The following is a 12,192-nucleotide window of genomic DNA, read 5'->3' as shown; positions in this document are numbered from 1 at the left end:
GTCTTTGCGGCCCACTCATGGCTTCAGGCAGAGGAGGTACCCTAAGGTGGAGGGAGGGCAAGCAGGTCATGGGATGGGTATGCAGGCGGTGGGAGGTTGGAATGAGGCCTGTGGTCTAACTGGGCAGGGTTTCTGACTGCTGAGTAGTCACCAAACTGAATGAACAAGAATAGAGAGGTGACATCTTCTGACACCTGTAACCACAGCATCAGGTGACAGACCAAGCAAAGGGGACTGTCTGAATAGTTCTAAGGACCCTTCTGGCTCTACTGTTCTAGAACCTGCTCACATATGCTGTGAGCTTACAATGACAACCTGGCCCTTGGCTCTCTGCATTCACCTCCTCACATCTAACAAAAGCAAGGCTGAGAGACCATTCCCAAGGTCAGTTACACAGGCTGTGGCTTGTGCTCTTCACTGTGCGCTAGCTCTTACTGCTCTGCTGTGAGCTACCCTATGGAAAGGTATACAGGGCAAGGAGCTATGGGTGCCCTCCACTAATAGGCAGTGAAGGAGGAAGGAGATCTCCCTTGCTCAGGCTTGGGATGCTTTTAGCACTGGCCAATACCAGCAAGCAGAGGACACTCAAAGCACCAGTGCCTGGCTTAGGACAGTGGAACAAATGTTTTGTTGTTGTTGTTGGTTTGGGGTTTTTTTTTTTTTCCCGAGACAGGGTTTCTCTGTATGGTCCTAGCTGTCCTAGAACTCACTCTGTAGACCAGGCTGGCCTCGAACTCAGAAATCTGCCTGTCTCTGCCTTCCAAGTGCTGGGATTAAAGGCGTGCACCACCACTGCTTGGCGAAACAAATGTTTAAAATCACTACTTTTTTCTTCTAAAAAGAACTTGTGTATTTGCGGTTTTTGTCTACACGTCTGTTAACACCACCTATGTGCCTTATGCCCACAGATATCAAATCCCCTAGAACTGGAGTTACAGATAGTTGTAAGCTACCATGGATATTAGAAATCAAACCAAGGTCCTAAACAGCCAACACTCTTAACCACTGAGCCATCTTTCCATCACTGAAGCCACTAAAGTTTGAAGCTAGTTGTTAGCCAGCCTGTAAAAGCTCAAGGCTGATGGCTACAGAGTGGCACTATAGTCTGCCCTGTACAATAGGATGGGTAGTGTATAAGTACAGCATTAAGCAACAACTCACAGGCTGTTCTTGTTTCCATTTATTAGTCTTGGAATATACAAAAGTGTGACATGGCACGATAATCTCATAGAGAAAACAGAATACACAGAGGGGGTGGCTTTCTCCCAACGCCTCAAAGGCACACGTGTGTGGCTTGGTTTATGGGGGGCCTCCTGTCCTGGACCCAGTGTGCTGCACGGAAAGCCAGGCACCTCTTGTGAATAGGAGAGGCCTTTCCTCACACCAGACTTGGGGTGTGGCTCGGGAGAGCTCAGGTGGCTGGGAGGACATGCTCCAGAGCAAAGCTGAGCTGTGTCCATGATGCCAGCCTCAAGAGTGAAACCAGCTAACAGCAGCAAGATAACCCAAGACGGCACCTATGGGACAGCCTTGTCCCCAGCACAGTAGACAGGAGACCAGGGTAGGCTCAGATTGGAGAAGAGGGGTAACATGAGGAGCAGAGACTCAAGCTAGACATTCCAAATGTCATCTACCACCCTCCCCAAATGGGGCCAACTATGTCCTCTCATCCTCCCCTTGGTAAGAAGGACCCGACCTGCAGTCATGTGTTGCGGGTGGGAATGGAAGTGTTTTTAAACATGGCCTCTGCTCCTCGAGAATCCCTGGAGCAAAGAGGATTATCTAAGTGGCTGAGTCACTAAGGGCCATCCTTCCCCAGTTAACCAGGGCCAAGTGTCTGTTGTTTGGGGAACACCAGAAAGGGGGGATAGGAAATCATCAAGGCCCATAAATGTCAGCCACCACCTTGAGCAGGACACGCTAGAAGTGAGCTTAAAATACTGACTCTTCCCTCCTTAAAAAAGATCTAACATTGCAATGGTTTAACAAAGTATAATTTCTTTTAAATAACCCACAGACACCCATGACGCTTCCAAATTTACAGAACAAAATGCACTTGAGAACTTGGTAGAAAAGGATTTGCAGTCGTTCCTTCCAGGAGCTGGCACCCATGGGCTGGGTCAGTTCACCTCCAGCACCTCAGTCTCTGGAAGGCCGAATTTGGTCTTGTGATTGTCAAAGAGCTTCACCAGGGCCTCCATGTACATGGTATGGTACAGGTCAATGTCTTTCTGGGTTGGGTGCTCCAGCTTGGGTACGGTGATGGGCTCCCCCACTGCAGAAGAGGGACAGAGATTCCATCAGTTAATGTCACTTAATCAGTTAATGAGTAGCCCATTCTGGGGTGCGCAATGTGATGTGACCCTGTGCTGTGTGCTGATCATGAGCTATGGACTGTCCTTTTGTCCAGATGAGAATACTTCGGCCTGGCAGCATGGGAAAGTCCCCACCCCGAGAGTGTGGCCTCTGAATGCAGGTGATGCCCAGCTCCACACTCTGCCATGAGTTCCAGAGTAAGGTGTGGACCACGAGTTTAGCTCCAGCTTCACTACCTCTCAGAGCCTCCCTCAGTTTCCCCATCTGCCACCTAGCATCTGTCTCATAGAGCTTTCCTTCTAAGGATTCTGGGAAGAACAGAACATGCTTGAGCAGCTGTAAGGGCGAGTAGAGAGAACAGTTCTCACACCATGCTTTGCTTTGTCTCATCCTGCTTCATGTTCAAGCCCAGCCCAGCCCACGGTCCAGCAGCACCGTTCAGACGCTTCCCCCAGACGCATACACACACCCCTCCCCACCGCCATGCCTTCAGCCCAGGCAACTGGAAACCCCGGGCTAGCCTCCTGGCTTCTGCTTTTGGCCCATCCTAACCTGTGTTTTCCCCTCAACCTAACAGCTCGAGAGCTCACTGAAAATTATAGATCCGTTCAGCATTCACCCTCAAAGAAACTTCTCTTCACAGCAGGCAGAGAGGATTACAGAAAGCCAAGACTGGTCAAGATCTCATCCTGGGGTGCTCAGCCCTAATGGATAGGTCTACAATACAACCCCCACACCCAGAGCTGGGGAACATCTCAGAAGAGAAGACAGAAAGGTTGTCAGAGCCAGGGGACCAGGAAGTCTGCTGAGAGATTTGGTCTCCTAGAAATGACAAGGAAGCTAACCCCATGATATTTCAACAACATGGTACCTGAACCGGACCTGAACAATGGCCAGCTCGAGACATGCTAGCACAGAAGGAAAACTCTTGGGGTGTTACTCCTAGACTAAGACTAAGAAGTACAAGCAACTAATGATGGCTGAGAGGAAGAATGAAGTCTTCTCCCAGGGATAAGTCCCCTTTGGTAGTCCAACACGATGAGGTTAGCACTGAAATCTTAGACACACGTGACACTGGGATGAATAAATGGTGCCCGGGGCTTCCCTCACAACTGCCCCGCAGCAGCTTTCCATCCTGCAGCTGAAGAGGTTGCATGGCTCAAGCCCTGGGCCCTCAGCCACCCCTGTGAGAAGTGCTGCCTTGCACGGAGTACAAGCAAACGCCTACCCTTAATGGACAGGCTCTGCCTGACCTTTGGACATTCCAGTCCACTCTTCAGAGCCACATGTGCCCATGAGATCTCAGGCTTGTGAGCTTAAACACACGCCCACATGCACACACCCACACCCACAGCCCCAATCTCTGATTTCTGAAGGCTCTGACTTGTCCCCAAAACAAATGTACACTGTTGGTCTCTCCCTTAGGTCTCATGGGTCCATGTTTGTTTACTTTTCTTTCTGTTCCTCAAAAGAATCAATACCTTGTTTTTAGAACTCTCATTAGGCAGTTTTTATTTTATTTTGAGCCAGGGTTTCATACATAGCTCTGGCTGGCCTGGAACTTGCGATGTAGATCAGATTGGCCCCAAACTTGCAGCAATCCTGTTTCTGCCTTCCCTACTGGGATTACAGGCATGCACAACAATACCTGGCTCTTCCACCCTCTTTTCTGCTTTGAATTCCCAGCCAGCAGGGTAGATGTCTCCTGGGTGGGCACACTAGAGTAGAGCAGCAGCATAACCCTATAGCTTTCCTCCTTACAGCTGCATGGCCAGTACTGCAATATCTTTTCCTATCACTTCCTAACACTTGTGCAGCCCTGGCTCAGCCTCCTCACTCCCAGTACCCAACCCCTCAGGGTCCTTATGACAAGGATGTTATCTGAGCCGGGTGACTTGCCCAGGATCCTGCCATGCTTAGGATGGCCTTCAGTATGCCGGTTAGGACTCACCAACGGTGGTGATGGGCTTGGAGTAGGGCACCAGCCCCCAGGTGTCAGAGGAGAAGAGGCCTCGGCCATGGAAGATGCAGGGGGCGAAACCAATATACTTCTGGAACTTCTTCTGGACCCATCGGCCCCAGGAGCCCTCCTCAAAGATCACCTGCTTGTATACCTCATTCTCTCCAAAGGAATAGGTGGGAACCAAATCAGCTCTGCGAAAGAGGCCCAGATTAGTCAGACCCCCCTCACTGGGTTCCGTTCTCATTGTCACCCTAGAGTACCTCATCCAGCAGGGCCGGCTCTGCCTTCCAGATCAACTCAACTCCCTCACAGCCACAGATTCACCTCATGTCACAGCCTCAGCACACTGGCTGTCCCTGTTCCCCCCTGCCATTGGTCTGGCCTAACAGAGCACACCATTGAACAGCTTCTCCTAAAACCCTAGAGAAGAGCTCACTCTAAGATTCATGGGGCCTCAATGACTTGGACTACTGGGTCAGTGCAGTGAACCTGTCTCACCCTAGTCAGGGCTCCCACAGCTGAGATGTGGGTGGAAAGCAATGACAGAGTACAAGGGATGGCTCTAGACCTTCAGCTCTGGCCCCCAGGTCAGGGATCCTCAGTCTTCTCCCGTGGAAAATGGGTACTCAAGTCTCCTCACCTGCCAGGAAGTCTAAGGGATCCCAGAAGTGACTTTGCTTATCAGAGTATGAGCCTCGTTTTCTAGAAAGATCAGCGTTTCAAGCTGCCAGCTCTTGTCTAAAGGTCACCCTTCCAACAGGCTTTCCCTGGTGCTTTAAATAACGTTATCTCCTTCCTCGTCTCTTACTCCACTAGGAGAAGGTTACTTGAGGGTGTGTGTGTGGGGGAGCGGGGGAGCAAGCCTGTATGCTTGCACAGGGGATCAAACCCAGGGCTTTGTACAAACCAAGTATCTGTTCTTCCACTGAGTCTCACATCTCTGACCCCTCAAGTGGTACGCATTCTCACATGCCCTACATATAAACCTGGCTTCTCAATCTACCTGCAAGTGTCCAAGGACAACAGGTCTCACACACACACACACACACACACACACACACACACACACTTGCACAACCTACACCTGGACGAGCCAAGTCATGCAGTGTGGGCACTTCTTCCTTTGCCTTCCTAGGGTCTGGGCACCTCTGTCAGAGACCCAGTGTCCTGGCTAGAAGAAAATACTGGAGATGTGTGTGTAGGCACTTACCCATGGCGCAGGGCTAGTTTTACAAAGCCTTTGCGGTTCCGCAGGGTGACTGCGTTCTTGCCAGGCATGGAACTCAGGGACTCAGCTGCACCTCCCACCACGATGATGATAGCATTACCACTTCCATTCTTGGAAAGCAAGTAGTCTATGGTGTCTCGGTTGACAGGGCAGATGCCTGGGGCGAGGGGACACACAATCAGGATTGCTCATGGATGCATTCCCTATCCTAATATACAACCAAGGATAAAATACAAATCTCTATAGGTAGGTCCCAGATCTGTTACCCTCTTAGAAAATATATGCTCCTTCCTTCCTACCTAAGCAATTCACTTTTTCTGATTCTCAGTTTACTTATCTATAAAATGGGGAGGAAGATACAGAGTAGTTTTGAGAAAACAATTCAGCAAGATCTATGAAGCCCTAGCTCTGCAATCCAGCAGGTGGGGACTATGGCAGGGGCACAGACAATAAGTAGCACAACGGCTGGTCTATCTAGGAAGTGAGTGAGAAGATGTCACCCATGATGCGTCCTGAAGCCTAGGGCAGCTCCTGACAGAGTATCTGCTGCAGGCTCTCTACCTGCATGGGTCCAGCACCTTGTGGGAATGGTACTTCCATTCCCTGTATTGCTATAATCAACAGGGAGGCTCACAGCTTAACAGCAGAGCCCGGGAGGAGTAGCTGAAGTGGATCCTCACCTCCAGACATCAGGTACTCCCGAAGCACAGGCATCCGGAAGTTACCAGCCAATGTGGCCAAATAAGGTCTTATGCCAGGGAACTTCTTGCTAACTTCGGTGGCCTCTGTGCTGAAGTTACAGAAGGCACCCAGGCCCATGATGCCATGGGGATGGTATCCAAAGATATAGTTCCTGGTGGTCAGCAGGTTGTGTGTCTTCACCAGCTATAAGAAAAACATGTGTTAGGCCCATCTGGGAGAGGAGTATAGGGCATGCCCAGAAAGGGGAAGGGACCTGATGTCTTGTGTCTCATTACTAGCCAACCAGGACAGCACAGACTTTCCAAACCTGTCCTCAGATTCTTCTTAACTGAACACCAGTGCCAGTGGTTGGCAACTACCAGGCTCTGGTTCCCCGGGTGGCTGCTTTTTTCCTTCCTTCCTTCTTATTTCCCAGCCAATGACAGCCCCAAGCCATGAATTCAACCAGCCTCCTGCCTCCCTGCTTCTGGGCTCCACAGCACAGTGACTTCCCTAAAACCGTAACCAAGCTGGAACACTCAGGCCTAACAGGAGCATCCGGCCTTCACTGGGTACAGTCTAAAGTCTAGGTCTGGCAAGTAGAGCAATGGCTTCAGGTAACCCACTAACACTTCCTTGGAGGGAGAGTCTGCCTGGTGCTTCACACTGCAGGCTCTAACAGATCAAAGGACAAGCCCATGCAGCCCACCACCCACCTCTTATACTCCAGTGTAGACAAAAGGATGGTACTGCCGGGCTATAGTACAAAGCTCTTGCCAAGCAGCCAGGCTCAACTTAGGTTCTGAGGACAGGACAAACATCAGCCCTAATGCCAGGCAGCCCTATCCATGGGAGGAGGGGGAGGTGGCTGGCTGTGTGGCTGTGGCAGCTAATGATCTGAACTACTGTTCTATCAATAAAGCTGTCCTGAGATGCTCCGAGTGATAACTGGCTTCCTAAGGAGCCTGAGGTTGATCCTGTAAGCAAGCCCCCAAACACCAGGGTTGCCAAGCCTGAGATATTGAGACTAGGAGTACAGTGGGTACAGAACTGCTGAGAGAGAAGGAGGAAGAAAGGTTTTCTGTCCCTAAGACATTACTTACTCTCTTAGGTTAGAAAAGTAGATTTTTTTTTTTGAGACAGGTTTCTCTTTGTTACAGAGCCCTGGCTATCCTTGGACCAGGCTGGCCTCAAACTCACATAGATCTGCCTACCTCTGCCTCCCTAGTGCTGGGATTAAAAGTGTGTGCCCCCATTACAGCCCAATATTCAGAATTTTTAAATGTAGGATAGTAAAAAGAAAATGAACATCTGCATTATTTCTTCCATTGAAATAAACCACTTGGTCCTTTTCCTACTTAAACAGGCACAGGCCTTTCTTTAAAAAAAAAAAAAAAACACCAAATTCCTGCCTTATCTACTTAGTAAGCTCCAGACAAGCCAGGGCTACACAGTGAGACACTGGCAAGGATGATGATGATGATACCACCCCCCCCACACACACAAAGCTGGAGCACCAGTACCGTCTTCTAGGAAACATATCCTATCTAAAGTGCTTATTAGCAAAGCCTCTCAGTATTGGTCTCCTCCAAGCTGCCCTTCCCTATTCCACAGCCGGATCTGATAGCACTCACCCAAATCCTGACTGGTAGATACTTTAAATGTACCCAACTTCCCCTCCTAGAATAATGCTTTGATAAATAGCCCCCTTTTATCTGTATTTCCAACTGTTTTTGTGAGATAAACCTCCAGAAATACAATTCTGCTGCCTGAGCTGCCCTGCCTCAGCGAGGGGCACTCGCCCCATCCCTGTCTACGTGCCTGACAGCATCCCTTCCTGCACTGCTAGCAGAGTCCCTGGCTATGGACGAATATTGCAAGACCCAGCTTTCCTTTACATCAGTTACAGGAACCTCCTAGCTGAGTGAAGGCCCTTCTGCTCAGTTGAGGAGGGGGAGGTGCGGAGGGGGTGCTCTGCTGATGGCATGAGAAAGTGGAGGTGGGGACTGAGCAGGGTCAGGTGCTGTTCTCAGCTCTGGGGCCGCAGCATATGTAAATGTGAGCAAGCCTTCTCGTGTCACCCCTGTTGGTGGCTCTCTTCTCACTTTCCCTTTGGCTAGCAGGTTAGTGCTGCCTGGAAAGCAACTCTCAGCTGTTCTCCAAAGAACCAGGGAATGGCAGTGGGTGCTGCCAGGGATGGGGTGGAGAGTGAGGGATGGAGCTGGGCACATGAACTGTATTGTATGTGCAAGGCTCGTGCTCTGCTTGAGACAGCAGGTAGGTCTGCTCACCTAGCTAGCTCTTAGTGAAGCACTGTGGCCAGTGTCCACAGCAAGGCAGGCACTGAAGGAGGAGCTAGGGTAACTGGTACTTTCTCTGGAGCCAGTGGCTGGACTGTGAGACAAAGCACAGAATGGGCTAGAGCACTCCGATGATCTACATTGTTTCTTGATGACAAGCTAAACAAGTCTAGAGGAAGGAGTCACTACCTCCCCTAGAGAAGTCACATTGAAACAACTACAACACACACACACACACACACACACACACACACACAAAGACTCTTCAGTTTCATTTTTCCCTAGACCCTGTGATAGTGATGTGCCACCTCTCTCAGGAACCTAGCTGGTTCTTTAAATAATTCCCTCCCCAAGTCCCCAAGTCTCTTATCTGACAGGACACATGGTCCTTGGGCCACTGTACAGGTTAATGGCCCCCCATGCAGTACCAAGAAGAATAGAGGCATATGATATAGTCTTGATCTGCCTCCTGTCATACTATCCTTCCCAAGACTGGACAGAATGTCTACTCTGAAGGGAGGGTGAAGGTCACTGCTGCTGACTGCTCTGTTGACATGCCTACTGGGTGGCAAAGTCCCAGTCCAGTGGTGTTCACGACAGGCCAGGTGGGAAGTATAAGCCTGGGCACATTCCTGGCAGGTCATTTGTCACACCCTGCTCCCAGGACAGGCTTATCCTACCCTAGCCCCACACAGAGAAAGGCACTGGGTCCCAGAGAATAGCAGCAGCTTGCCTAGGCTTACAGCAGCATGTCAGCAGTGTCTTGTGAACTTGGAACAGTGCCTCCTCTCTGGGCCTCGGTCTGCAATCTATGAAATGAGACAGACAGCTGACTTGAAGTCCAGAGAGCCTTTCCTAGTTCCCAAAGGCTGTGCCTACCCTTCAGGGAGCGGAATCCCAGGACATGGGACACTTCCGTCATAGGTGGTTGTAGTCCCAGTGGCTGCTGAAAGAGCCAGCCCTACCACTGCCAAAAGAGATGCCTTCTGCACCAGCTGGATGACTTTGGAGAGAAGAGGTCCAGTAAGAGAAATGGAGAGAGTGGGTACTTGGATCTAGCTGGAGATCTCTATTACATAACCCATGGCAGGAGCTCTGGAAAAAGGGGAGGAACAGGCACGTCACACATAGCTCTAGGGCACAGAGTATCAAACCTGATATAAAGCAGCAAAGAACAAAGGGTAGAGCCTGTCACACTCAGGGTGAGGCCCAGATACCCTCACAGGACAGTTCAACCGATGCCCTGTGAGCTCAACGGAACAGAGAAATAGCGAAAACATAGGCTCTTAAATTTTTTTAAGATTTATTCATTTATTTATTTGAGACAGGGTAAGCCTTGGCTAGCCTAGAACTTTTCTATGTAAACCAGGCTGGCCTGAAATCCGGCTTCCTCTGCCTAAGTACGTGCCACCATGCCCCACTGGATTTATGTTTACACCTGTGGGTGTTTTATCTGCATGCATGCCTATGCACCATGCACATGCAGTGCTCTCAAAGGCCAGAAGAGGGCACTGGATCCTCTGGAACTGGAGTCACAGACAGCCATGAGCGGCCATGTAGGTGCTGGAATTTGAACCCAGGTTATCTGGAAAAGCAGCCAGCCTTCTTAACCACAGGGCCATCTCTCCAGCCCATCATTTGGGTCTTTTGAAGGGCTAGAGGATCAGTTGGAGAAGAACTGAATGCTTGGATCTGACCGACAAGCATTAAGTCACTTGCTGCGGGAAGGGACCCACCAGCCTCTGGGCGACAGTGACTGGGAAGACAGCAGAGCAGACCTAGTAGCATCTCCATAGCAGTAACGCACTTCCATCACTTAACAGCTCCAACTTGCAGTTGAGGCAAATGGCAATCGGGAAGGCTGAGAAAGCTAACACAGAGGATAAAAAAGTATGATAGGATTCACTAGGCCACAAGCCTGGGGCTGACTCTCTTCCATCACCGTGCCCAAGAGCAGCACCTGGCAGGCTGGTGAATGGAATGGCAGAGCAAGAACTGAAACTCTGGTTCCAACAGTCAAGGAGATTTGGGAAGAGGGAATCTTCCCGTTGTGGAGATGGCTGGGGTCAAGTCCCTCGCAGGGGAATGGGCAGTTAGGAATCAGGGAGAAGGAACCTGGATTACACGTCAGAAGGCCTGGCACCACAGCCATGGCACCACATGCTGGACATCTGGGGCAAGGCTTTGGCCCTTTGAGGAGGGAAGCCTAACTACAGGAACACAAAGCCCTGGGAATGGCAGCAGTAGGCAGGGCCGTCTCGAGCAGCCCGGGGTCACTCCCAGAGCAGTGCAGAGAAGAATGCAGGCCACCTCCATGTGGACATCTCAATGCCTGACTCACAACAACAAAGGCATGCCACACTTGTCAGGCCCACTTTCACACTCATACTGCCTCTGTCTTCAGCTCTCTGCCTTCTGCTGGGTGTGTCAGGGCTGGGTGCTCAGAGTGCTGGCCAGACAGGTTCCCACGTGAGGAAACCCACAGGCCCACTCACAGTCCTCCATAACATCAGGCCTAGACCGCTGTCTTACCACCCAGCCTGCAGTCAAGGCAGGGGCCAGTTGGAGCCAAGAAGACACCAATATCGCTCCTGTTGGGGACTCAGTTCCATCTCAGGAAAGACAAATGCCCCCTAAAGCAAAAAGTCCTCAAATAGCCAAAGGCACACTAGGAGGAATCCCATAGGTAACTTCTAAACTTGCTTCCTAGCAGGATGCTGTGTCCTGGGAGACAGTCCCACCCTGGATGACACTGGCCTCCATCTCCCAGCATGAGCACCCGGTCTCCACTGGACTCTGCCCTGCTGAATGGAGAGGCACTGTGCCATGGTGGGAGGAACCGGGCTCCTGAGGCAGGGCAGCGACTGGAAACCGTTCGGCTGCTCGCTGGCTGAGTTCACCCAAGCTTTGCTGTTCTAACCTCTTTGGTTGAAAGGGGAAAGGTGGGAGCAGTGTGGAGTGTGAGAGGATTCCTTTCTCCTCACAGCTCACACAGCTGTCCCTCACACAGGGGCTTATGCGCTCCCTGCCCTCTTAGTGCCACACCCCCTTAACGTCCTAGCCCCACCTTCTAAGTGCTTCACCTCCCAGGTCACCTCATTTTAAGTTATAACCTCAATCTTCACTTAAGTAGGAGAAACAATACCACAAAACACAGCGATGCCTGCCTGCCCCTTACATCGAGCAGACCCTCGGTGTAGGATTATCTTTTAGAACCAAACAAGTCTTGCTTTCCCCAAAGAATCACACGAGAAGCCAGTGACTACCATTCTTCTCTGGTCACCTTGGCTGCCAAGTCCAACTGCGGCAACTCTGCCTCTTTATGGCTGAAAATAGTAGTGTTTTGGCCGGGCAGTGGTGGCACATGCCTTTAATCCCAGCACTTGGGAGGCAGAGGCAGGCGGATTTCTGAGTTCGAGAGTTCGAGAGTTCGAGAGTTCGAGGCTAGCCTGGCCTACAGAGTGAGTTCCAGGACAGCCAGGGCTACACAGAGAAACCTTGTCTCCAAAAACAAACAAACAAACAAACAAACAAACAAAAATGTAGTGTTCTGTCTTAAAGGTCTTGATTTCACTCTTCCCAGTATATGTATCGAACAAACTTTTCCTCGTTCTGGCATGGAGTCAGTAGAGTCTAGACAGATGTTCATGGTGGGAGACCCCAAACAGTTCATATTCCCACCTATTCCTGTCCTCCCGAGACAG

At 50.6% G+C, this 12,192-nt stretch overlaps 1 protein-coding gene across 1 annotated transcript in view; it reads right to left on the bottom strand.

Annotated features, from left to right (window-relative positions):
- Nucleotides 1–1,162: 1,162 nt before the first annotated feature.
- Dgat2 (diacylglycerol O-acyltransferase 2) overlaps nucleotides 1,163–12,192 on the bottom strand; it is a 29,239-nt gene continuing 18,209 nt past the window's right edge. The window contains exons 5-8 of the mRNA XM_028770638.1: nucleotides 6,188–6,392; nucleotides 5,490–5,664; nucleotides 4,268–4,470; nucleotides 1,163–2,275 (exon numbers count right to left, since the gene is read on the bottom strand). Of these exons, the coding sequence (XP_028626471.1) occupies nucleotides 2,121–2,275; nucleotides 4,268–4,470; nucleotides 5,490–5,664; nucleotides 6,188–6,392 (738 nt within the window). The 3' untranslated portion in view covers nucleotides 1,163–2,120. The remainder of the gene's footprint in view (nucleotides 2,276–4,267; nucleotides 4,471–5,489; nucleotides 5,665–6,187; nucleotides 6,393–12,192) is intronic.

This window comes from Grammomys surdaster, unplaced genomic scaffold, assembly GCF_004785775.1.
Source record: "Grammomys surdaster isolate TR1022 unplaced genomic scaffold, NIH_TR_1.0 203, whole genome shotgun sequence".
NCBI lineage: Eukaryota > Metazoa > Chordata > Mammalia > Rodentia > Muridae > Grammomys > Grammomys surdaster.
This window is presented reverse-complemented; position numbering and strand designations above follow the sequence as displayed.